At 43.4% G+C, this 24,937-nt stretch overlaps 4 protein-coding genes and 1 non-coding gene across 6 annotated transcripts in view; 2 read left to right on the top strand and 3 right to left on the bottom strand.

Annotated features, from left to right (window-relative positions):
• Window positions 1–24: 24 nt before the first annotated feature.
• Window positions 25–4,605, bottom strand: LOC137878372 (tubulin epsilon and delta complex protein 2). Its single transcript, XM_068718663.1, has 10 exons — window positions 4,308–4,605; window positions 3,514–3,572; window positions 3,121–3,375; window positions 2,886–3,009; window positions 2,715–2,768; window positions 2,545–2,623; window positions 2,181–2,325; window positions 1,435–1,521; window positions 400–593; window positions 25–272 (listed from the first exon to the last, which is right to left on the bottom strand). The coding sequence occupies exons 1-10, from the start codon at window positions 4,409–4,411 to the stop codon at window positions 123–125; spliced, it is 1,251 nt and encodes a 416-aa protein (XP_068574764.1). The 5' UTR covers window positions 4,412–4,605; the 3' UTR covers window positions 25–122.
• On the bottom strand, window positions 4,100–4,173 carry trnat-agu (transfer RNA threonine (anticodon AGU)). Its single transcript has one exon. It is a non-coding gene; the product is annotated as a tRNA-Thr (tRNA).
• Window positions 4,606–8,896: 4,291 nt separating the features above from the next.
• On the top strand, window positions 8,897–13,852 carry hmox2b (heme oxygenase 2b). The gene is made up of 6 exons (XM_068718320.1): window positions 8,897–8,972; window positions 10,133–10,243; window positions 10,335–10,452; window positions 10,622–11,113; window positions 11,410–11,533; window positions 11,636–13,852. Exons 2-6 carry the CDS (start codon window positions 10,161–10,163, stop codon window positions 11,761–11,763), a joined length of 945 nt encoding a protein of 314 aa, XP_068574421.1. The 5' UTR covers window positions 8,897–8,972; window positions 10,133–10,160; the 3' UTR covers window positions 11,764–13,852.
• Window positions 13,853–14,222: 370 nt separating this feature from the next.
• On the bottom strand, window positions 14,223–18,936 carry dnaja3a (DnaJ heat shock protein family (Hsp40) member A3a). Of its 2 annotated transcripts, XM_068718317.1 has the most exons (12): window positions 18,693–18,936; window positions 18,057–18,193; window positions 17,876–17,959; window positions 17,578–17,784; window positions 17,286–17,438; window positions 17,054–17,201; window positions 16,574–16,638; window positions 16,264–16,392; window positions 16,050–16,165; window positions 15,785–15,882; window positions 15,482–15,617; window positions 14,223–15,213 (listed from the first exon to the last, which is right to left on the bottom strand). In XM_068718317.1, exons 1-11 carry the CDS (start codon window positions 18,934–18,936, stop codon window positions 15,496–15,498), a joined length of 1,503 nt encoding a protein of 500 aa, XP_068574418.1. In that variant the 3' UTR covers window positions 14,223–15,213; window positions 15,482–15,495. The 2 variants fall into 2 exon arrangements, with proteins under 2 accessions (XP_068574418.1, XP_068574419.1); XM_068718318.1 differs by lacking the exon at window positions 15,482–15,617 and having other exon boundaries at window positions 18,693–18,914.
• Window positions 18,937–19,290: 354 nt separating this feature from the next.
• coro7 (coronin 7) overlaps window positions 19,291–24,937 on the top strand; it is a 97,142-nt gene continuing 91,495 nt past the window's right edge. Inside the window, exons 1-6 of the mRNA XM_068718487.1 lie at window positions 19,291–19,453; window positions 21,421–21,517; window positions 21,660–21,740; window positions 21,955–22,025; window positions 22,922–23,108; window positions 24,105–24,181. Coding sequence (XP_068574588.1) covers window positions 19,394–19,453; window positions 21,421–21,517; window positions 21,660–21,740; window positions 21,955–22,025; window positions 22,922–23,108; window positions 24,105–24,181 — 573 coding nt within the window. The 5' untranslated portion in view covers window positions 19,291–19,393. The remainder of the gene's footprint in view (window positions 19,454–21,420; window positions 21,518–21,659; window positions 21,741–21,954; window positions 22,026–22,921; window positions 23,109–24,104; window positions 24,182–24,937) is intronic.

The raw sequence follows: 24,937 nt of genomic DNA on the forward strand, positions 1-24,937 counted from the left end.
TTACAATTTTATTGACAGTGTCAGAAGGGAATGATTCAACTGGTGGTACACTGGATTGCATTATACTGAGAGGTAATATTTTATTGATCTTATGTGTGTAATATATGTAATATGCTCTGTAGTCAGTCAGGCTCAGAGTCCAGGACAATGGCAGGGAACCGCTCCCCTCCTTCACCCAGCAGGGAGTACATGTCTCTCAGCACACTGAGGTTGGGACATCCAGACCCAGGTACTATAGAGGAAAGCTGGGGGGACAGGGTGTCCAATATAGCCTGTCACACAGAAGAAGAGACTGTCAGCACATTATTCCTTAGTAGATGTTCACTGTAACTCAGAACAGAACACAATAAGTTCTCTGAACTGTTGTTTCACCAGGTGTTTGAAGCCCACAACCCTCACCTGCTCTAGGTAAACCTCCTGTTGCAGCAGCGACACCCTCATCCTCAGCGTCTCCAGCTCTCGGAGTTCAGCCTCAGTCGTGTAGGTTATAGTCAGCGGCAGGGCTGCGATCATCCCGCTTCCCCACGTGCCATTTGCCCCGGTGGGGCAAAGACAACCTCCCTCTGGCCTCCATCGATCCCATGCTTCCCACTCTGATGGAAAATACGGTTATTTTTAGCGCGTGAGCGTGAGCAACCGTACCCTAAAACGTTTTTCTGCTCTGCTGCCTCAGCTTTAAATAGCTAGGCCCTTGCCTAGCCACACCAGGATAGATGGCTTTAAAAACCCCACCGTCACAGGGAGGGGGATCTGTCGAGGCCAAGGAAAGTACTGATCTGGCACTGAGGTTTCACTCCGGCTCTGTTTTCATTTTCCATGCGCCAAGATGGAGAGGCTGCATTAGCTCGTTAGCACGCCACATTCATCCACAATAATTTTTCAAATGTTGTCAAAATGCAATAAACGATTAATCCCTCCCTTGGAAATAAAACTCAGATATAAACTACTCAGTGAAATGTGGATGTGAGACACTAGATTGGATGCATGTACTCGCAACACAAGATGGAAGTGTGTGTGGGGTTAAGCAGGGAGCTAGAAACGACTGGAAACTTCTCTTTCACACTGGCTTTAGCAAAATGCTTGTGCGGCACTGGAGCTATTACTGCTAAACATAAACAAAAGTCGTTCCCTGAAGATGATACGGTCATTTGAGTGGTGTGAATGGAAAGTCTCTGGGCCTTCAGCTTCATTATAACAGTATCGCTGAAGGTAATGGAAGTATATTATGTTACATGCTGGAGGTTCTGGAGACCCTGGGTCAGGATTTCTCTACCAACATCTGTGCTGTGGAATAAATCATTTTAATAATGTATGTTCTTCTGCTCCTGACCCCCTTCGTATAACCAAAGTCAGATTGACATGTGATTATTTTGAGAGGGAACACATGGTTTGAAAAGGTAGGTTGAGTGACAGTGAAACAGGATTCATTCCTACCTTGTTTCGCTTGGTTTGCAAAGTTCTGGAGCTGTGCTGCCGTCATCGGAAACCTCAGACAGGAATCGTAGTTGTTTGGGTTACCACCTGCACAGAAATATATAACAATAAAACTGAATTTTACGGCAGCATTATTACAGGAGATTGTGGAGTTGTTTGGTTTAATTGCCCTGTGTTAATTAGTCCCATGTTTGTAGTCTGTGCGACTGTTCAAGGAGACATACTATGCTCATTTTCTGGTGCATACTTGTATTTTGGGTTTCTATTAGTACATGTTTATGTGCTTCAATGTTCACAGAACACTATTTTTAAGCCCCCCTTCTAGACTCTCTGCCCTGATTGGTCGGTGCTTCTGAGTCTTCCGCATAAATCGTTAGGTCCTAAAACAGGTGCAAAATGTCCTCATCTGCTATGAAATCCTAGATCAAATCTGACCCACCAGTTTTACTCCCGTTTCTGATTCAGGAAAAAAAAGGATGTATTGGTGTTTTTCCATAATATGTCACCTTAAGATATCTCAACTGCTCATACCAGGCTCCTGAGCATGATTGGCAGAGGCTCATCACTGGTATATTAGTCTAATTGGCTCTCAGAAAGTCACTTACTGCCAACTCCCTGAGCAGTTTCCTTCCAAATTATAATTTGATCACCCACACACACTTGTGTCATCAATCGCCTTGATTTCTCCTCATTTCATCACTCCTAATTTTGCGTGTTTGCGTGCATCATCTGTTCAGGCTTTTTACCCAACTCTGTGGTTGATTCCCGCGTCTGTTTGGCCAAAAGCGCCGTTGTCTGGAGGTGCTGGGTGAGGCCGTGCCCTTGGTGAGTCAGTCTGTCGACCAGAAACCTGGTCTGATCTGGGGAACCACATGGCCAATCCCTGGGGAACTAGAGGGTTCAGAGAGGCGGGGTCAAGGACAACACGCCGGGTATCAACATGTATTCATCGAATTTGTGCAGACTCTGACAGTCCTACTCTGCTGCACAGTGGTACTCAGTGGAATTGTAACTGCGACACCAGAGTATATTTCCAAACTCAACAGCATGGAAACCAAGTCGAGGCTTCCAGCTTATTCTGACAGGCTTCACTAGAAAAAGGAAGGATACCGTAGCTCTCATTCTGTCCACGAAGCGACTCCTCCCAGGCTCAGGTTTCCTTTGTAGGGCAACAACTTTGTCCCATAACCTAAAGATCATGTAAAGAGAGGAACTTAGTGTCCAAACAGAAACTGTTGAATCTGCTCCAAAATGTATTAACAAATAATGGCTTTGGTCACCTGTTTTGCTTGCTCTTTAGAGATCTCCATTTCACTGTTTGTTTAGAAACCTTCCTGCCATGAAGCAAAGGCAAACTGAATGATTATAACAGCAAATCAATGTTCACCCCCAGTCCGACTGTGACAGACAAAGTGTGGTTTTCTTTGTGTCCAGTTGTGTAAAAAACATACCCATTCAGCAGAAGTAAACCGTGAGCTCCAGGCTCCCCTGTTTGTGAAACGGGCACTGTGTCATTAGAAGGAGTGGAGACAGCCTGCTGTGGTTTCCTTGCCGCCTGGTGATCCACAACCCCAGCTGAGGACAGAAGACAGTTCAGGGTTATGTTTCTTTTAATTGTGGTTTTGCACCGTCGAGGATAGCGGCTGGCTGAAGGTTTTGAGCCCAGCATGGAGGGTACCGACGTACCAGGCTTTTTGTGCTCTTTTGAGGCGGCAGATTTAGAGGCTGATCTGGACGTGGACTGATTTCCTTTAGAAGCTGCAGATGCCTGCACTCCCTCGTTGCATGTGACAGCTGTAGTGCCGGGTTCCTTTTGAGGTGGAGATTGTTTGCTCAAGGCTTTTTTAGAACGTCCTGTGCCAGTGCGGACCCGAAGGGCTTTCTCCAGGGCTCGCTCAAGCATTTCCATATCTTCTTTTTCCCCTGGTGAGGTATCTGTTTCTGTGAAGATAGCAGCATGCAAACACGTGGTTAGTTATTTTACCAATTAACCTGTCTCCGGATACGTGATCATAACATTTGCACAAGACTGCTCTCATATCTGCATTAACATATAATACAAATATTTGTTTTAATTACCTGTAGCAGCATCATTTGCACACTGGGTCTCATCAGAGCCCGTCTGTGGTTGTGGTGTTCTGCAAGAAAAGACTTCATGTGACTACACACTTAAAAGAACCAAGAGGAGCACAATCAATTCAATTTGGGCAACAATATACTAATAATAATAAATAACATTTGCATAACCTACTTGTTAGACTACGTTTGAAAAACGTACTTTCAGTGCAATGCAATTGTGTATTTGATAGACTTTTCTGTTAAGAGAATTTTACTATTTAGATACATGCAGTTTACAGCAGATCCCAAATGATAGTGTGTGTTTTTAATTGTTGTTTAATTGTTGTTATTTGTGTGAGAAAATCCTATGTAATGATACAATTGCCAATACAATTTAAAACATTAACATAACTTTGACAAAGATATGTATTGAGCTTGAAAAACTATTCAAGTGAGTGCTTTCTGGTGGGTTTTAAAACGGAGATGAATTACAAACTATAGTAGATAGCTTTGGCTTTACTGTCCTACAATTTCTTGTTAATTATAAGTCACCAATTGTGCAGAAGTGATAAATGAGGAACGTTGGGCAGATATATCATGCTTGAAAAGGCACTGCTGGGATTTGAACCCAGGATCTCCTGTTTACTAGACAGGCGCTTTAACCATCTAAGCCACAGCGCCAGATGGGTGCATCACCTCATGGATCTTCAATGTTATATCATTTATTAATCATTTATATTTTACATGATTATTTTAAATGAGACTTGTGACATCGTGAGCACGAATTAATCAATGTGGTGGATGACGTTACTTACCGGGTCTGTAATAGTTCTCTGTAGAGTTGAATACTGTCGTTAATCTTGGCTTGTTCAGCTTTGCAAGACTTGATAGCTTGCTCAACCAGGGACAGCAGTGACATGCTCGTGCACGCAAGAAACCATTAACAACTGTTTGACTGTTGGTTTAAAACTCTGAATTAAACGTTTGCAAAAGTTTACTGAAACTGCCAATTTGTCGCAAAGGTATGGAATGTCTCGTTGGTTGACAGTTTCCCATTAAAACAACGAGCTTTTTCGTGAAGACCCGCGGAATCTAAAACTTAGCGGATGCGGAAGTCACGTTAGTCCGTTCTAACGTTCAAAGTTCTCACTTCTCGCGAGAAGTGTTGTTGTTAACAGGTACGCAGGTTGCCACAACAGCTGATTTATACCCTGTTCGTACCATGTTAACATGTTTATGAGTACATGTAAATTGTAGGCTAAATGAGCTGTGCAACGGGTTTTTGAAATTCAGTGTAACTGTTTCGTCACGAACAAAGATGAGAACAAAATGAAGAAAATCGGAAGACTCAGCTTGCATCTTTTATTAATCAGGTCCAGCTCATATTTGACTTAAATGTGTCAGAAAATTTGAATTAGGCTACCAGTTGCAAATGATTAGGCCTACTCTAAAGTTCGTCATTTTGATAACAACAATCATCACATTTTGTAATTATGTTCCCAAGCAGCCTGTTTAAATGTCACCGTGAGTTACAGTTATTAAAAATAGGATATGACTAACTCTAGGATAATTTGTTGTTGATTTATGTAACTCTGTAAATGGTCCAAATGATTCAGATCCTCTTGTTGGCCATGTACAATGAAAACTAATGCATCGGATTAGAACACTCATCTGGAGCGGTTTTCTCGCAGAATCACTAGTGAAGTAGGTTCATTTCACAGCTATAAGCAATGTTGTTATTGATATTAGACATGATAAATACATGGTCTGTAACATTATGCAGTTATTAACTTTTTCACACAGCAGAAATGTTGGCTTGTCAAGCACAGGTGTAACTAATGACATGAATGATGGCTGCATTACATTTATTGTGCATGCTGGCTTACTGGCACATCAAAATGGAGCAACGCCATAATTAATGTCATATTACACCTGTGCATTTTCTGCAACGGTCTACTTTAGTTAGTTTGTTGCACATGCTGTCTATCAGAAAAGTAAATACTACAAACTAAATATCTGGGGCAATGTCACAATCAATTTAGAATGGCTAAGATCAGTGCCTCTATTTTATCAGCCAGTAACAAAGAGCCAAGTTGTAATTTATTGAAATAACAATATTAAAAACGTGAAGTGCTTGTTTCTTTTCACAGCTTTTTGTCAATTAAGTTGACCTTTTCTCAAACTAACAGAGGTTTTAAGACAAAAGGCTCCCTATTGACAGAAAACGCGGGAGCAAGATTTGTATGCTCAGTGAGCATCGCCAATTGTCTGTACATCTTGTAATGACATTCCACTTTCTGAATAAATCTTGCTAATCTGCATCTTGATACTCTTGCTATTATCAGAGTCTTTTCTTTATCGATCCAAAATGAATCATATTCAGAGACCTTTTTTCACAGCCGAAAGTTTGACTTTTCACAGCGAGGAAAGCAAGGTGGCACTAATAACCTTAACGATGGTGCAGTCCTGCAATTCAGCAGCATTGATAATGTTACTAGTTGCACCTGTGTTCAAGTCAAACTATTTACTTTTAAAAACTCTAACGTTGTACTGCCTCATGTTCATGTGTATCTCTTTTTGAGCTTTTGTACTGCTTTCATGTTTCCCTCATCAGAGCCACATTTATTCGGCTTTTCTGATTGCCATGATCAAAAGCATCAGATCACACGTGCTATGTTAACGAGTGGTCCGGTGAAATGGACCTCCTGCTGCATTTCCTCTGAGGCGTGTTTATACGAGTGTTTTTGATGTCCAAAGACATCAGCATATCTCGCATATGGGGTCCTCAACAGACCAGCGTGACAAACAAAACCAAATTGCAGCAAAACAGAGTCAAAGAATCCTTCAGTGAACATGGTTGCCAAACATTTTGTTTTGTGAGTTTCTCATCTATAAATGGACAAATTAGCATCCAAGAGGATTATCAAGTTTGCCAATTTTCCCCCAATCAGAGTGTTTAGTTCAGTTATTGAACTGCATCGCTGGCACTGAATAACTTCCCAAAGCAATTTAATGTAATGGCAACAGCTTGCTGGCCCTGTTGGAGGGAAGTGACTCATCCTGTTTGTTCATCTTTACCCCCACCAGCCTCCTGTGGCTCAGTAGTAGAGCAAGAAGGGGTGGGGGGGGGGGTCTCAGCTGCCACGCCAACCAAGCATCTGACACTGCAGCCGGCTGCCAGACTAATATCAGGCTTTGATGATCACAAACACACACACACACACACACACACACACACACACACACACACACACACATGATTAACATACCCCCTGCATACAATCATTAAGCGGTGGACAATCTGCTCAGCAAACAAACAACTACCTCCTACATAATTAATGAGCAGCATGTTTGAAACACAATGTAAACAAAACACCTGAAAAACTAGGCCTGTAATTGGCAGAATAACCCAACAGCACGTCGTAAACAGGGTGACACGAAGGGAGCTCGTTTTGTTTGTCCCAGAGGGACGTTGGTCAACAATGTGGTTGGGGTGTATGTTAATCTGTAAGCCCTCTGTATTTTCACATGTTTACACTACACTGTCAAGCTAATGCCCTGCTCCAGTTTTGCCCTCTTTCACCTCTCCAAATCTGACACCTTTAATTAATTTATTTTTTTCTTCGGATTTTCAGAAGTGTTTGACTCAACAACAAGCATTTGCTATCGAGATCTGTTGTGGATCCAAACTCCTCCATTTAACTCCATAAAAGTAGCGTTTTAAAAGCGTTAGAAAAATAACAATAGAAAATACAAGGTACGAGCCTTGTGTTGACAGACATGTGTCTACTGAAGTGTCCACAAGCAAGAGAGTCAATCACAGCTTCAAATCTGTTGACGCGGTCTTCAGGCAGCCCTGTGGAAAGGGTTTTTCAAGTGTCACTGACCAGGGTCACTCTGACACGCCATAAAATCTATGAGAACTTAGCCAATTAAACAACACTGCAGCATCGTCATAACAAAGAAAATTGCATATCAACAATCCCGTCATGTTATATAAGAACTACAGTTTTTGGAATAAGTCCAGTGGCACCAGAGAGCAATAGAAGATATTCAATTTCAGATTTCTATTGATGGAATAATTTTTCCAGGAAAAAAACAAAAACATCTCTTGCACAATATAAACAAACACAGTCAAGTGTTATTACACAATTTCTTTACTTTCCATACAAACGTTTTAAAGGCGTTTGTACATTACTTAAACTACAACATCAGCCAAATGAAAGATTTGATTGGTCTTTTTAATCCGTGTATTCAAACTATTTGTGAAACAGAAACCTGCCGAACCAGATTTGCTTGATGTGAATGCCATCTTGTGGTTATTTTCTTCCAGTCTGCTGATGTGGTCTTAGATCTTTGTCTTGGTGATGATTTTGTAGTTTATGGCTTCTTGTGAAGTGAGAGGTATGATTCAATAATACCGGTACACTAATACACTAAGTCAATACCACCAGTACTAGTACACTTGGCATGTGGATTTTGCACGAGCAAATAATCATTACAGTATAGCATATATATGTATATAGCACAGCCTGTTATCTAAAGAGACACCGTTTTTTTCTATGATTATCTAAATGTCGTATTGTTTGTGTGTTTCATATAATAGTTTACATTGACTTTCACTGTACCTGTTTACCATTACACAGTCTTTTTTTGTGTTATTTTTTTAGCAAATGTTCGCTAATGTTTGCTAATGCTAATGCCTTGACTTATTTTTTTACTAATATGACATGAAGCTGATTTGTAATGTAATACAGTTTAAGTGTGTGTAGGATTTTTTTCTTGTGAAGTTAAATACATTTAGTTAATCTAATTGGTCACATGGGTCTTTTACTTACTTCGAAGAACCCAAGTGAGATGTTGACCACCGATATTATGAAGTCTTTCTAGTTGGTTCATGGTATTGTCAGGCTATGTGACTCTTTAGTCATACTGGTGATATTCACTTTTATTTGTTATTAAACTCATGGTCGAGCTCATGATAAAAAAAAAAAGAAAAAATGTGAGAAGTTTAATTCATTGTACTCCACTGCACTCCCTTAAGTATGACATTGCTGTTTGTTATCTACACCTTTTAACTCCAACATCCTCTCTGCACTAAAGAGACACACTGACATGTATGATGTCGGGGTTAAGCTGCATAACGCTGCAGCAATTTGTTGCTTTCACCTGCGGCACCAATCTTTTATTGCTTCTTTATCTAGTTTTTTTAAACTTTCCAATGAAAATGAAAAATAAATGACAATAATAGCAATTGATACAAGTGTCATAAGTAGTATATTGGTACTAGTACGACAGTAGTAGTACAGTAGTTTGGTAGTTGTTTGCCAATTTGCGTCTCAGCACTTCCTGTGGGCACGCGCCTGACAGCAAGCAGCCGGGTGGGGGCGGAGTTAGAAGTGCAGTTCAGTCCTGAAGCTCCAGCCTGATTTGTAGTTCACCCGGCCAGGCGTACCGCTCTGCACACTAGTGGGGTGAAGGTTTGTAATGTCAATATGATACCAAAGCCTTCTAACTTGTTAATATACACTAAAATAGGTGAATAAACACCTAGAGCCTGCAATGTAATGTGACGTTAATGCACGTGCTTGAAATCTTAAGTCTGTTTAGCTTGTTGGAATGCTAGCTAGCTGTTAGCTAAGTTAGCTAGCGTCATCCAGCAAAGTTAGCTGTTGTTGTCAGAACAAGGCTCCTAGCGAGTTAGATGACGTCAGGACCAACAAACAAGACGTGCATTCGTGTCTCGATGAAAGGTGGCTCGAGGAGGAGTGATTTCTGATTACATTGAGGGAACTGAACTGGATTTAAATCACTAGAATAACTCGCCTCATACAACACCAGCTATTCTTTGAGACTTGTGGTAAACGCCAGAAGGGCCTTCGCTGTGTTGCATGTGCTGCTTTTGTGTTTGGCTGTGTGTGTTCATGTAGTTCATGCCTGGATGTTGTTGTTTTTGTAAAGCAGCCGTTCCGATGTAAATCAAGCCAGCCCCTGCCAGACTGCATTAGCTTTCACTCTTACTTTGCCTTATCTTCCTCTCAGAGTAATAAGGTCAAAGGCTTAAAGCAGCTGAATTAACTTACTGGCATCTTTCCGTTGACCCTCACACCAGTGACAGCGAATAGAATTAGGGGGGATATCAGCCCCCACCTGTTTTCCTGATTAGACTGTAATTGTCAATTTACTGATTGTGTTTTTTTCTACATTGTTCTGTGGCCATTTTCTCCCTGCCTCTGGACAAGTTTTAAGTACTTTGTAGTATATATATATATATATATATGTATATGTATATGTATGTTGCCCCTGTGGGTTGTTATTGTTTCAGTGCACAATACCTCAGGCCTCTAGAACCACAGGGAGCACTGCAGCGTGACTTTGTTCCTTGTTTATTCTGAAAACCAGTTACATAATCTTGCCTCGAGAGACACATTTAGACGGCAGCAGCTAAAGGTCATAGTAATGATACATTATGCAAGCTTACATACGCTACTATTGCGTATGCCTTGATCACACCTGTAGCAATATACTTCAAATATAATTTTTTTTGTCAAGATTCCTACGTACAATATGATGAAGCTAAAATATGACTGTTGCCATGTAATTTTAATGTAAATAATGCTGATTCGATGACTGATTATAGGGAAGTAAGAGACAGAAACACACCACTAATGTCCGCAGAGAAGATGGAGACAACAGCCAGTGTGTCCAATGGAGCCGGGCCTGTATATGAGGGAAAGGAAGACGCCCTCAGGTAAAATCTCCCACCAGTATTGTGACAGCATTACCTTTGAAAACAGTCAAATAAGATAACAAATATTCATGTTTTCCTTTTTATTCCCCAGTCCTGAGGATCTGTCTGAGGTGCTGGCAGCGGGGACCAAGGAGGTTCATGAAAAGGCGGAGAACACCCAGTTTGTGAAAGACTTCCTCAGGGGACGCATCCGCAAAGAGCTCTTTAAGGTCAGTCTGAAGAACATCAGCGAGGAATTGTTACAATTTAAAGGTATAGAGTGCTAAACAAGATGAGCAAATACATGTAATAAACATGTAGGTATATAAAGAAGCAACGAAACCTGGAAAAAGGAGACAGGCACTATTACCTTGTAACTTTTCCTTCTTGCTTCCCTAGCTTGGTGCCGTGGCGCTCTACTACACGTATACAGCCATGGAGGAGGAGATTGAAAGGAACAAAGAGCACCCCCACTTTGCCCCTCTGTATTTCCCGACAGAGCTGCACCGCCAAGAGGCCCTGGCCCGTGACCTCGAGTACTTTTATGGCCCCGACTGGCAGAGCCAGGTCCGCTGCTCTCAGGCCACCCAGCAGTACGTGGACCGCATTCATCAAGTAGGCCAGGAGGACCCGGTTCTGCTGGTGGCCCACGCATACACCCGCTACATGGGGGACCTGTCCGGGGGGCAGGTGCTGAAGAAGGTGGCGCAGAGAGCCATGAAGCTGCCGTCCACTGGGGAGGGCCTTGAATTCTACCAGTTCGATGGCATCCATAGCGCCAAAGCATTCAAGCAGCTGTACCGTAGTCGGATGAACGAGCTGGAGCTGGACATGGAAATAAAGAAGAGGCTGGTAGAGGAGGCTGTCAAGGCCTTCCAGTTCAACATGGAGGTAAGGGTTTGGAGAGATAGAAACACTAGTGGGCGATCTGTTCCCGGTGAAGCGGTTAAATGAGGATTTATTGAACTTGAAAAATATTGAAGTTATGTGTATAATAAACCAAACCTTATTGTTTGATGTAGAGTTGGGTGATATGACAATATGAGGTTTCTCTATATTGCATAAATATTGCTGGATGAGCCAAACACAGACGCTACTGTCTGGTTGTTTCGTCCATGAACCATTGCTAGAATACAGAATCTGCAACAAGCCTGATAACAGCAGTGACTGTGCGTTTGTGCTGGCAGGTGTTCGAGGAGTTGGAAGAGATCGGTAAAACCATCCAGGAAGACGTGTTGGACGCTGGCCTGCCTGTCCATGGAGCAACGGGTGGAGACATCAACAAGTGTCCCTACTATACGGCCAAAATGGGTACGCTTTGATGCTTCTCTCTGCAGCTCTGTTCTACCATAAAGCTTTTTTATAAAGGTGTTGTGGGGGATCTTGTTTAAGTTTGTTTTCGTGCTCCCTCAGCGGCGTCGGGTGGAACGGCGTACGCCTCTCAGCTCGCCATGGCTGTCCTCCGACACCCGACCGGACAGGTGCTGTTTGCTACGTGGTTCGCTGCTCTGGCCGGATTGGCCGCGTGGTACCTGATGTGATCCAGCCTGCTGCTGTAAGAGAAAGGGAGGAGAACGGACCGTAAGGAGCGCTAGAAAAACTCCATCCAGTCGTAGACCATTCATAGTTTCACACAAACATTCTGAACAGGTCCAAGTTTATTTAATGTTACGTGTCTGACCTAAACGTGGAACCGATTCTTGTCGATGGAATTCCCGTAAAATGATCTGTAGGACCATTTCAGTCGTCATCTCCAGCCAGCCATCCATCCACTGAGCTCCACCTTGTTACCATTCATCCTCCTGTCTTTTTATTTCTCTACCTCCTCTGCACTATCCCTCCATCCTTCATACTTCCAGTGTGGAAGCACACGATGTTAATACCTAATTTATGGTGACGTTACATTGCCTCCCAATTTACAATTCACCTGCCAGGTTGAGAAGCGTGACGTAGAGGCTGCCCATGTGTAATTAACTAAACGGTGATAATTCATTAGCTGTGATGAATGGATTATCGACATTCATTCATGGGGAAACATACTATGCATATGGTCTGCATGGCATGAGTATAATAGCACAGTATGTTTTTGCTGGGCAGACGGCTGTGTTGATGTTGAATGAGGCCTTTATTTTTATGCATTTAAAAGATCTTAATTTGACCAGAGAGACAGAGAGGAAGTAATGTATGAGTCAATAATACTACAGTATTTGTTTCCACTTCTACACATTGATTGAAGTTCCAAGTTTTTATTTAGTTTTTTTTTTAAATACATGATCACATTTCACGATTCAAACATTGCCTCAAATATTTCCTAATCGTTTGTACAGGTTGTACTCTGAGACGGGTGATAGAATAACAATATAGCACACCTACACTTTAACAAGTGTACGATTAATAAACACCTTTCAGTGATTATACCACATATTTGAATCTCTACTAATGCATGTTCAAATGTACCATTTCTCTGTTTCAGAATTATATGATATGGCATCTTGTATTTATATATATATATATAAAAAAAACCTGCCTGTTATATGCATAGCTTAACTATACAAGATGGATGATTCTGTTTGACCTGCCACAGGAGCCTATATTAGGACAAAGGGGATTACAGAGGTGATTGCAGCTGTTTTAAAAGGAATTCATCTTTTTTTCTAATGTCAAAGATTGTCTATATGAAGGCTAAATGTCTCGAGTGGTTTATTATGAACTACTTCAGGTAAGGTACTTGTAGGTATGTCCTTTAGCAGCCCAGTTATGGATATACCAGCATGCATCGTCACTAAAACTATGTAATCATCATTCATTTCTGTGTTCATGCTGTAAGTGTGGGATCAACTTTCCCAGTAATGCACAACTCTGTCATTTAAACACAGATGAGGAGGAATATATTGTTCCGTGTGGACTGTTTTGCAGTGTATGTGCACTGTTTTGCGATTGAAGTTTAAATATGTATCCTCACACTGTAATACAGTACACTTTTTTTTTCCAAGCAGTTCCTTTTGCTTGGATTAGTTTGATGCAGAGTACCAAAGGAAACTTGCTGAAGAAAACATTTCAAGACGCTTTGTGTATTTGCACATGTTCACACATAATGTACAGTTTGGATGCGCAGTATTCTTTCATTAGAAGTCATTCAGAGTCTAGCAGGCATGGAGACCGATGTGATGACGTGTTTGAGAGTCTCAGGTTAATGTTGAAGGCAGATGGCAAAACAATGGAGGAAAATTACAGGGACCGCTTTAGCTCAACGTCCATGTTTGATTTTTCGCTGCCAGTGTGATGTGTCAATATGCTGCCGTGTATTTGGGATGTACTGAGGGGAAGATTTCTGTAAAGCTCAGGAGTTTTGGTCATTGATTAAACCTTAGTTTACACAGAGTGGGATGCTTGACTAATTCATTTTTATTTACTTTGTTTTTATTAACCTTGCTCTTAATCCCTTCATGTGTCTAACTGGACAAAGCTTTATAGTGTTTTGCGAGAATACTCCCATGAGAGTGAAACCACAGGAGTGTGTTGTGACGTCTATAATGAAATAAATTCTCTTTTCCTGTTCACTGAAATTAAGGTGATTCATTGGGACTGGTGTTTTGAAATTGCAATAAAAATCTTAAATTGTTTAATGCATAGTTTTTTAGTTTCTTGACAGTCAGCATTTATAATAGTAAACTGTGTTACATGTTTACTAGCTGTGCTAGCCATGTTGGTCGGTGGCTTACTCATAACTTGGCATGGACTTCTGAAAAGATGATATATTTTGGTATAATACAAAATAAATGATAGTAATGGAGAAATAATGACATTCCCATCAGCCTCAGCTGCATTGTTGTCCTGCTAAAAAGCTAAACCATTAACCCTAACAGTCAAACGTTAGCATTTTAGCATCGTCACTGCGAGCCAGTTAGCATGCTAACATAAAGCTCCTTTGTGTAAGTTATGCCCCGTGGTGCAACCGCAACAGGCCTGAGAAGTTGTTGGAGAAAGAATGTCCACCAGAAATTGCTAATAGATTTATTCAAAAGTAAAAAATGCAGGCTAGGTTAATAAATACACAGCAACTTTAAATCTAATACAATAGCTCTGCAAAAAATAATTCCACCTTTGTGGTGTTTGTTTTCTTTGTCGGAGGCAGTTAAGTGTTGTTTTGATTGCATTATATATGTCTCTAAATAAAGATGAACACAATATGTAAGCACAAAGCACTCGGAGTGCTGTTTCTTTAGTGGTTTCTATACAACAGGCTTTTCTCAGACCATTAGCTTTATTATAGAAGTACAGCACATCTCTTCTATGAGACACATTGAAGCAACTGTGTGATCCACAACAATGTACAAATGTAATGAAGGTGCAGAATCCTCAAGATGCAAAGGGTTGGAAGAGGGACAGAGTTCGGCCATCAGCCATCACAGTTGAGGAAACCGAGCCAAAATTAAACTTCCCACTGCAGACAGCTCTCAACACTTGAACTCAATGGTCTGGTGATGTTCAGCCTGTGAGGACCGACAGCTTCTGGGGGAAATTCAACCTTCAAGCTTTCATGAAAACACAACCAAAGCAAACAGAACAAAAGGATGAACAACAGGAAGTTCATTTAATCCCACATAAGTCTTTTTCAATACAATAATTAATATCTGTGCACATGAATTCAGCTGTCACGTGTCTTTTTAAGGGAATTAACTGAAAACCAACAGTGCCCGAATGCTACGCGACCCAAATGACCACAGCGGACATCTGACTGGAGAGGTGCATGGTGCACTGGAACATCCTCTCAAGTGTGGATTCACTTTGGCAAAAAGGAACAGAGCGGGTGGTCTTCCGGTTCATTCACTGTCGGTAGGTCCGTCCACAACCTTTGTAGGCCTCGTCCAACACACGATGCTCCTCAACCACCCGTCCCTTTGTGATATGGCTGTGCTGGCCTTACCCCGTCCTCCCTGCTGCCCTCTGATCTACTGAGGACGTTTCTCAGTTCCACGTGGACCTTTTACCTTTAAAAGAGAAAAAGAAAAGAAAAAAAGATTTAAAATAGACTCTTGGTAAATTGAACTTTTTGAAATTGAGCTGGCAAGGCAGGCAGCCCCAGTTTGACAAAGGACGACATATATAACAGACATTTAGGACATCACAGACTGGGGAGACATCCAGCTGAATGCAAGGGTGCATGCATCAGTGTTTTAATGCGACAGCCACAAACCAAATAATGAAAAGTAATCTAAAAAAGGAGGGTTGCGTAATGCATCACAATACTAGTCCTACCTGGTTTGTGGCTGTCAGGAAGAGCTAAACAATTTCTTTAATTTGGAGAAGAAGCCCCCCTCTTGTTTCAACTCTCCTTCCTTCTCCTCATGCTTGCTTTGCCCTGCCTCAGACCGCTTACCACTGCTGCCCCCACCTGGACAGAGATTAACACTGCGTCAGCCAGGCTCACAACTAAATAAACCTTATTTCCTTAATCCCCCATCGTAGAACATCGGCAGTGGACACCAAGCAAAGCAAAGCAGCAGCAGCAGCAGCAGCACAGGGACAGGCAGATAAACGTTGCTGTGACTGTCCTCTCACCTGTGGTGGTGGTAGTGACACCGTTGACCGTCCCCTCTACTTCCGTCTCGTCCTCGGCATAGCTCGTTAGCAGAGCTCTCTGTCTGTCTGTCAGCGTCCTACACAGGAAATCAGTGTGTTATGGTTCTTGTGATTGCAAAATTAGATTTGATCCCATTTCTCCAAGACTACAGCAAGTCACTGTATTCGATCACAAGGTCCGTGTCGCCATCTGGCATAAATGCAGCAGTTGAACAAGATGTGCATTTGTCTGCATTAGTCTTACTTGGGTACTTTTATTTTGACATGGACATAATGGTCTCCGAAGCCATAGCCGGTGATTCGGGCGATTCCCTTCCCTGACAGACGAATCCTCTGGTCTGTCTGGATGCCTGCAGGTATCTGAAGACAAGGAAAAGATCCGGTCATTTATTACACCGCATGTGTCTGAAATGTTTCCCCATTAGAAGAGAAGCCTGAGAATGTGCGTGTCTACTTACTGATAAGTTAACCGTTTCATAAAGGCCCTGTGCTCTGGCCGTACCGCCCAGGATCGCTTGTGCCACCGAGACAAACAGGTCGGAGTGGATGTCTGCACCGTCCCTCCTGAACACGGGACTCTTTTGGACCTGGACCCCAACCCAGAACACATCACAGCCGAGTCAAAGAGAGCAGACGGCTCAATGATTCTTAATAGTCAACACACCCACAGTACGTCACACAAAGACGACGCCATTACAGCGGCTGTGACGTGAACGTGCACTTTGCGGAGAGCTTGTTTGACTCTGGGATGTTGATGAAGAAACTCACCCTAAATGTGATGAAGACCTCCTTCTTACCAACTGGCATTCTGACTGTCTGACCATCCTCCACTCCTTGAAGCAAAAACAAGCCACGGTTAGGTGGGACACACGAGCGACATAACAGAAGTTTAAAAATATTATCAGTGTGAAATCCATTATGCTTCTTGGTGGGCAGATTTCATGCTCAAAAGATTTCAGGTCGACTATATTTTAAGTATAAGAGCAGTTATTTGACTTTCTTTATGGCCATTATGATTTGTGAAGAATTTAAACCCACGGATTAAATTACAGCAAAGCCACAAAATATGTATCTTTCTTCTAACATGAATGAGAATATATTCAGTTTCAGGAAAACCTGCAGCAGAGCAAACCGCTGTTGCTTCTGACTTTGGCCAATAATGCTGCCGGGTGACTTTTCATGCTCGTTAATAGAAATCCACTGGATTTATTTTGAGTGTGTAAACAGTAGAGGTTGAGTGAGACTGACCTGCGGGCACAGGAACCATCACAGTCTTCTTCTGCTTGGTCTGTCCCGCACCACGACAGGAGTGACAGGGAGTGGAGATGATGGTGCCTTTGCCGCCGCAGCGGCGACACGTGGAGCGCATCACAAACGGGCCCGTGTTCACCGTCTCCTGTAATATGGACAAAACAAGTGTTACGCGATACAACGCAAACACACTTTGGAAAATAAAGAGGCAGCGTGTCGGAGCTCTTACCATGCCGGAGCCGTTGCAGGAGCTGCAGTGCTGGACTTTGGTGCCCGGCTCATTGCCCTTACCGTCACAGCGCTGGCAGGCGGCCTCTGTGTTCACAGAAAACTCTTTGTTGACTCCCTTTGCTGCCTGAGTGAAGGTCAGCTCCATGATGTACTGGGTTTAAAAAATAAGAGGGTGCCAGAAATGAATCACTAATAAAAAAAATGACTAAATGAGAACCAGAGGGGTTCTAAAATGCAACGTCAAAAGACATTCCTTGACTTTACTTTCCAATTCACACTAACCCACTGACCTCCTGTGGCTGCTCAAATATGGCATTGAAGTCTCCAAAGCCACGGCCTCCAGAGAACTCCCCAAAGATCTTGCGGAAGAGCTCCTCTGGGTCCACGCTGCTGGCGTGTCCGGACCAGTAGTGCTGCCCTCCGCCAGCCTGACCGGAGTCAAAGCCCGTTGAGCCGTACGCATCGTACTGCTTCCTCTTTCCTTCATCACTCAGCACCTGAGAGGAACACGGAGCAATGTTTAAGAAGTGCATTTGTACTTCATAGATTTTAATTAAAACACATCAAATCTACAGTGCAAGACTAAACCTCGTAAGCTTCGGCCAGCTGAGCAAATTTTTCCTTGGCTTGTGGGTCATCTTTGTTGGTGTCAGGGTGATACTTTTTGGCCATCTGAGGGACAACAAACACACTGTCAACTACCGTGATGATTGGTTATCGGAGAACCAATGCAAGTTCTGAATATACAGTATGTACGGCTGGAGCAGACCTGGTAGTAGGCCTTCTTGACCTCTTTCTGGGTGGCTGTGCGAGGTACGCCGAGGATCTGGTAGAAGTCCTGCTTGCTACGAGCAGCGGCACTTGTGTGAAAGGACGATGTGCAGGCAGCATGTGGCGATTTGATGCCTGAAATGTGTCAAACAGGGGGGAAAAAAGGGTAAGTTAACACCACTTTGAACAGTATGGCAGCTATATATATTGTCTCGTCTGCATTGTTATTCACTGTTACAGAAGGTACTGCTGACAAATCAGATGACAGGCCAGCAGTCAACCTGATCTGCAAGAAGATTTCTTGCAGATCAGGTAAACTGAAGATGATACTCTTGCACTTCCGGTTAAAATAAGGTGAAACACTGTTAAAATCTGGCATCACCCCTTTGCAAATTCAACTTGATGTCTGCAAACCGAAGTTAGCGCATCTGATTGCATAACATATCATCGACACTCTCTACCCTGCGTGTGTGAAACAAATGCTTTTTGTGATACAGGCTCATCTCATCTTAAATGGTCGCTTGGGACCTTATTAAAACACAATCTTGGGTTAAGTTGGTTGTTTTATCCTGCGTCACATGAGTAAACCAGACATTTAGCCTAGCCTAGCCTAGCATAGGCCAGTAACACCCACCTGACAGCCCTCTCAATGTCAACGCTTTCCCTGCTCCGCCACACACCAGGTTCCCTCCCCGCCACAGTTTTTCCGCTCCCAGGGTAGATAGACTGCGGACCCCTCCATGGCCTCCGCAGACGACAGCACCGGCGGCCTTGCGACGTCCAGAGGACACGAAGACTGTAATCCAGCGTGAGGAGCACCGGGCAGCCGAGGACGCCATAGTTCCTTCACTCGCCGCTACTCCTGACTCACTGCGCATGCCCGGCACGAAGTGGGCGTGTCACCCGAGAGCGCAAAGATATTCCGACTCAAGAGGATGCTCTCCCAAGAAGAACGAGTTTGCAAAAGTTGATCTTAAATATGTCTGTTTCTTCTTTATAAACTCTACTCAAATGGGCTCTAATAGATAACAAATAGGACTGACTACACGTATATAAACAGTATCAGTGTCGTAGTGTCAAAGAGCATCAGAAGTGTGAAGTAAAAAAAAGGAATGCGCATGTTTTAAGACCCGAGGCAGCACGTGACAGAGCAGGGTGTTTCTCTAGCGGTTTGGAAAGAAAAACACCGCCCAAGCGGACAGCTCCGTGGAGCAAAGCGAGCGCACACTGCGCAGCCAAACTGAACTGTCAAGCTGTAACAGAGTCCTCTGCCGAGTACCAACCAGCTCGACAGAGACACCCGGAAGGCACGAAAGTCAATTTTGAGAGAGAAGCATGAATCGCTTTAAGACCTCCAAATTCAAAAACACCACTCCGAAAATTGCCAAGAAAGACGTGAGTAGCTCACGAAACGTCTGAGAGGAGCGCGTTCTCCTAGCTAGCGTTAGCTTTGGTTATTAGCCGTGCTGCTTAAGTTGTGTTTTGGGGGAACGCCTGCAAAGGGATGTTGAACTTCCTGCATCTGGAAGGCTGCTTAGCATCGAGACAACTATCTGAACTAACACACCGGTATTCAGGCGAACTGTAGAGAAAACTACGAGCCATGTGGTTGCACAGAGCTGTTAGCCTCATCGGAAGGTGATGCAGTGACGCCCATCATCATCATCATGCTGTGATATTATAACCTTAGCGAACAGAGTTTCTCATTGCTGTTTCAATAAGCATGCATGTTGCACAATTTTTTGACTGCAGAGATTTGGCAAACCAAAGGGAGAAATAAAAAAATGTGAATGGCAAATGCGATAAGAGATATATCACTGTCTCTCAGTGATAGATGCCCTGTAGGCTGCAAGAGGCGACATGTCTGGACGGGACTGGAGTGTCTAGCATACAAAAATCTGCCATTTTTCTCGTCCTCCGGACCGATTTGTTTCAGGTTGCACCGCCTGAAAATGTCCTCTACCTTTTTGTTTTCATTCAGGGTAGTGAAACGCTTGGTATTTACAGAGACAGTGGAGTATTTTTCCCAATCTCTGCACAGGATCTGAGACAGCAGGTGGTGCTTTTGCTGCCTTGAATGTTAAAACTAGCCCAACAGACCAATGAATACGTGTGATCGCGGCTTGTTCCGGTGCTGAAGTCATGTGACGGGTAGCTGTCACGTCAATCGCTGTAGAAGACAGAATAATGAGAGAAGAGGCAGGCAAACAGGCTTTTAGGGATGTAAAGAGACAAGAAAGCAAAGACGAGTGGAACATTTATCCTCAGACTCTGAAGAACAGCTTGACTTTGGGTTGAGAGAGTAGTCACAGGTGTAGTCTAATGTAATCAGCGGAGGCTCTTTAATCCAGGGTCTGTCTCTTTAATCCAGAGGAAAAACACACCAGATCGTGTACATGTTGACCCAAATGGATATATTAAGGGAAGCCTTTTGTAATATGAAAAAGCGTCTTAAAATTAGTCATGCAGGAAATGATGCTCCAGATACAGCAATTCTTTCTCTGGATGCTGAAAAAGTGTTGTCTTAATGGAGAGTCATACCTGTTTGAAGTTTTAGTGAGATTTAGTCAGGGAGGAAATTATACGAAGCAGATAAGACACCTGTGCAGGTAGTCAGCGGCGGAGGTAATATCTAATGGTGTGGAGAATGATAATAAACACAAGTTCACATGTGGTTAAACCAGAAGGAAGGACTGTTATTTATTGGGATCACACTTTTAACACAGCGTGGGTTTGAGTCTCTGTCACACCAGTGACGCATTTGTTGCCTACAGGTCTTTTGACATGCACATTTGTAGAATATGTAATCCAAATATATGCATCCTTTTGGCCAAATGTCCGTCATGGTTGGCCTCTAACAGTTGTCAGAGGAGCAGCAGTAGTAGTAGTGGTGGTTGTTGGAGCGTGTGACGCGGACACTCGGTCCTCTTGCTGCTCTCGCCTGTTAATGTTGAAAGAGGGTTTCTAAGAGTTCTCTGCTGTGCAACGCATGCAGGGAGCCCTTCCACTTCCTCAACACTTTGCTCATTCAGAGCCGTGTGTGTGTGTGTGTGTGTGTGTGTGTGTGTGTGTGTGCGCGCGCGCGCGCTCTCAGCTAGATCCTTCCTGTTTATTTTTTTTATTCTGATTGAGGCAGCGACTTGGTCATGTGTGCTCCCTAATATTATGAAACAAATGCTTTTCTGTTGGATTCTTCAGTGTAGCTCGTCGGTTGATCTCTTGTGTGGACATGTAAACATTTAGGATTCCTGGGCTGGAATGGCATTTCTTTCCCTCTCTGTTATCCTGTCTGACCCCAGTCATCTGTATGCGTTATCACACCCTTGTTTCCTCCGTTATGCTCCCCATCTCTTTAAATCCAGGGATGGATCAACAATGTCCGAGCTGGTTCCTTCCCCTGCCAGGGGAGCCACATCAAAGCAAGCTCCAAGCTGGTGGCCTTCAACACCGAGCAGGCTGGTAAGGCTTTAAGAGTGTGGTCGACAGTAATGTTTGCCTCATGCAGGACGGAAAGAGCCACTGTGTGCAGTTTCAGCTCTGCTTGTGCTTCACCAGGTCAGGTTTTAAAAGTATGATCGAACTACGTTTTCTGTGTCTGCAGGCGGAGGTATGCTCGGCCTGTCCTCCGTCAAACCGGGTTCAGACGGCCAATGGACGGTCACGCAGATTTCCTGCCACTCTGGTAGTGTTTAAGTTTTCACATCACAGTCCTCTCCTTTCCTTTCCTCCCTTGTCCCCTTTCCTACGCACAACTGCCACCACTGCAACCCTCAAGGACACTCTGTTCCCTTTTAAGGAAAACTAATCATATCAGAAATGCAAATGCTTTTTAAGTGTGACAGCTGTGACCCTGATCTATGTTTTAAATATTTTCCATTTGTTTTCCTCTCTGTCAGATCTGGTGACTGATTTGGACTTTTCTCCTTTTGATGAAAGCCTCCTGGCAACGTGCTCTGGAGATGAAACGGTGAGATTTCCTCATATGGATCTTGTTGTTGTGTACATACACATAAGTCCACGTTCCATTCTCTCGGGCTTTGTTTTTCCTGGCCGGGGCTTTTAAATAGGATATGAACTGGCTCGGATTGTATGTTTTTATATAAACCTCTCTTTGAAGACTCCATCCTCTCAGCACATTATCCTCAGCCACAGGTGCTCCAGCTGACTGGAATCTGCTGAGAGTGGGTCTGCATCTTCAGACTCAGCAGCTCGGTTTACCAAAAGGGAGCCGTGAAAACACACACAACCATTGCCACACACAGACCTCCAACACTGGTCTGCAGTGCCCAGCATATGCAGCACACTTTTCCTCATTCCTCTGATCTGTTGCCAACACGGTGTATTGTTTCTGAGTGAATGCACCTACTTGCGAAATACAAGTATTTTTACTGACTTAAAATTAACTAATGATTTTCCATTTCAGCTGCACTCGTATGCCAGCATCAACAAGAAATCCAAAGTTGAACCCAAAACCCCAAATGAATGCAGGGCTGTATAACCCTTTAGCTCAAACTGCTACAGACTTGCATCACCTCATCTCTGGCTACGTTGCTGGATATTGACGTTTTTAAATACCTGCTGATTCTGCTCCGTCCATCTTGTCTGGTGTGGCTTCAAAAAACAGCAGACGGCTCATTACCGATTTAATGTTCAAAGTAGCAGGAATATCCCTGAGGTTTGAGGACTATTTCTATTTGAAGAGGATGGAGAAAAGTTCCTGCTGTTTATCAGGAACAGATTGGATCTCTAAATTTTAAGCTGTCATGCTGCTGACCCACTGTTTTTGATATTCTCTCTCTCTCTCTGTCTCTGTCTCTGTCTCTGTGTGTGTGTGTGTGTGTGTGTGTGTGTGTGTGTGTTCAGGTGAAGCTGTGGCGTTTGTGTGATCCAGAGCAGCAGCAGCCCAGCAGTCCGGATCTGACCTTGCGTCCCGGTCAGGGCCGGCTGGAGCTGGTGCTGTTCCACCCCACCTCCTCTGGCCTGCTGGCTGTGGGCGCTACCAAGTCCCCCCTGATATGGGACACCAGCCGCCAGGACGCACCACTAGCAGGTATCTTCAGCTGGTTAACAGCGCACATACGGTACACACACGTGTGTTTGTTGTTTGTATTAAAACGACGACAACCAAAATGAATTTAGTCAAAGTCTTTGTTGTACGTTATGCACTATGTCTGTTGCGTTTGGCATTTCAGTCTCTTGTCAGTTAGTCTTTAATTTCTGTTTTGTGTCTCTGTGCAACATGATTTCTATATATTTGGGAGTGGAGTGGTTTCCTTTTTCTTAGTTTGGGGACAGTCTGACTGACGCTTCCTACGTTTTACAGCCCTGTGGCTCTGTCTAAGTGCTGGAGCAGCAGAGGTAATGTTTTGGTTGTTCTGGTCCCAGTCTCCCCGGACTGGCCTCAGGATGCAGTCACTATCCTCTGGCCTCAACCCCCCCCCCCCCCCCCCCCCATCCCATGACAGCTGGCCTGGCTGCTGCTCACTGCTGATTCGACTTTTTCATGAGCTGTACCCCCCCCCCCCCCCACACACACGCTGTCTTTCATCACCCTCGTTCCTCATTCACATGTGGTTGAGGAGCAAGGTCTGAATGATACAAATCTACTTTTGAATGAGTGAATTTTATTTTACTTTTTAAGTTAATTTCAAATCACTTTTTGTGGAACTGTCTTAACAAGAGCACCTCTCATCTCTTTTCACCTGTTTGGCGTCATACTGAAACTGAACAATTCACACCAGCTGTGCTCACTTACGGCACTGCGGCCTCGTACATGTCATACTCGTGACCCATTCTTAAATCATCCATACTTTGTATCATTGTGTGTTTTCTGAATTGTTCTTTTATTTATTGCTTCGTCTCTCCCCTGCATTTCTCCCGCAGTGATCTCTCAGATGTTTTTTGTCGTGTCCTTTTGTCTCGTGCCGTCATTCTGTATTCATAGTGTGTGGCATCATGTTTTCCTTTTTTTTTTTTTGTTGACATTCTCCTAATATGAACACTGTCCCTCTCCCACCTCCCTAAATGATGATGTCTGTGTCTGCAGTTCTGGAGCAGCACGGTGACCAGCTGCAGAGTCTGAGCTGGAAACGGGACGGCTCTCTGCTGGCTTCCTCCTGCAAGGTAATGACTACCTGCACTGCAGCACATCTGTATTTATATGGACTGGTTTGCCTGCTGTAGTTGCAGTTGGTGACCACTAGATGCTGCCAGTGGCTCACTTTCGGCGTCGCGTGCATCACGTTGGAAACCGCTGCTCATTATCTGTTTATATGGGGGTTTATTTCATCAAAATGTCAACAAGGGTAATGCTGTTAAAAGGGCGGGGGATCGCATCACACATTTGATTAGGAATCAGGGAGCAACTCTTTAGAGAGACAAAGAATAAACTTTGAAAGCCCTGTGACGTGAAAGATAATATTTTTAGTTTGTTTTAATGTGGTAATAATGATGACAAAGAAATCTTGGCCGCAGTTAATAAAAAAGAGCCTGAGGAGATTGTCGTAGTCACGCTGGAAACTGTATTAACTTGTTAACATGGGCACCTACAATGGTACATGTATGAAAATACATGTAAGGCGTTTCTATGCAAACATATGCCCCCATTCTCCTCTGTGTCATCAGGAAATAATCACACAGCTTGATGGGCTTTCCATTAGCTAGTTAATATTTTGTGTAGGAGGTGGTACGGGTTTATGAGTAGCGGGGCAGAGAAAAAGGAATTTGTGAGTTTAGCTTCTATTGCTTCATGAATATATTAGATTTTTAGGAAGGGCTAGAGGCGTTTCCATCAGCGGATGTTAACATAATTCATTTATTGCTGTTTTTAGTCACTGATTGTGCACCGCAGTGAAGTTCTCACTGTATTTGCGTCCTAGA

This window comes from Cebidichthys violaceus, unplaced genomic scaffold (assembly GCF_023349555.1).
Source record: "Cebidichthys violaceus isolate CVI_PGR_0920_01 unplaced genomic scaffold, fCebVio1.0.p SCAF_23, whole genome shotgun sequence".
Lineage (NCBI taxonomy): Eukaryota > Metazoa > Chordata > Actinopteri > Perciformes > Stichaeidae > Cebidichthys > Cebidichthys violaceus.

Bases quoted from the DNA above. Each gene is read 5' to 3' on its own strand.
- LOC137878372 (XM_068718663.1), bottom strand. From the start codon at position 4,411: ATGTCACTGCTGTCCCTGGTTGAGCAAGCTATCAAGTCTTGCAAAGCT. The intron at 3,010-3,120 runs GTACGTCGGTAC...TTCTGTCCTCAG, and splicing joins AAAAGAGCACAAAAAGCCTG to CTGGGGTTGTGGATCACCAG. The intron at 1,522-2,180 runs GTAAAAAGCCTG...ATTTCTGTGCAG, and splicing joins GGAATCAACCACAGAGTTGG to GTGGTAACCCAAACAACTAC.
- hmox2b (XM_068718320.1), top strand. From the start codon at position 10,161: ATGTCCGCAGAGAAGATGGAGACAACAGCCAGTGTGTCCAATGGAGCC. The intron at 10,453-10,621 runs GTCAGTCTGAAG...TTGCTTCCCTAG, and splicing joins TCCGCAAAGAGCTCTTTAAG to CTTGGTGCCGTGGCGCTCTA. The intron at 11,534-11,635 runs GTACGCTTTGAT...GTGCTCCCTCAG, and splicing joins CTACTATACGGCCAAAATGG to CGGCGTCGGGTGGAACGGCG.
- dnaja3a (XM_068718317.1), bottom strand. From the start codon at position 18,936: ATGCGCAGTGAGTCAGGAGTAGCGGCGAGTGAAGGAACTATGGCGTCC. The intron at 17,202-17,285 runs GTAAGAGCTCCG...TCCATATTACAG, and splicing joins CCTGCAACGGCTCCGGCATG to GAGACGGTGAACACGGGCCC. The intron at 16,639-17,053 runs GTCAGTCTCACT...TTTTGCTTCAAG, and splicing joins GATGGTTCCTGTGCCCGCAG to GAGTGGAGGATGGTCAGACA.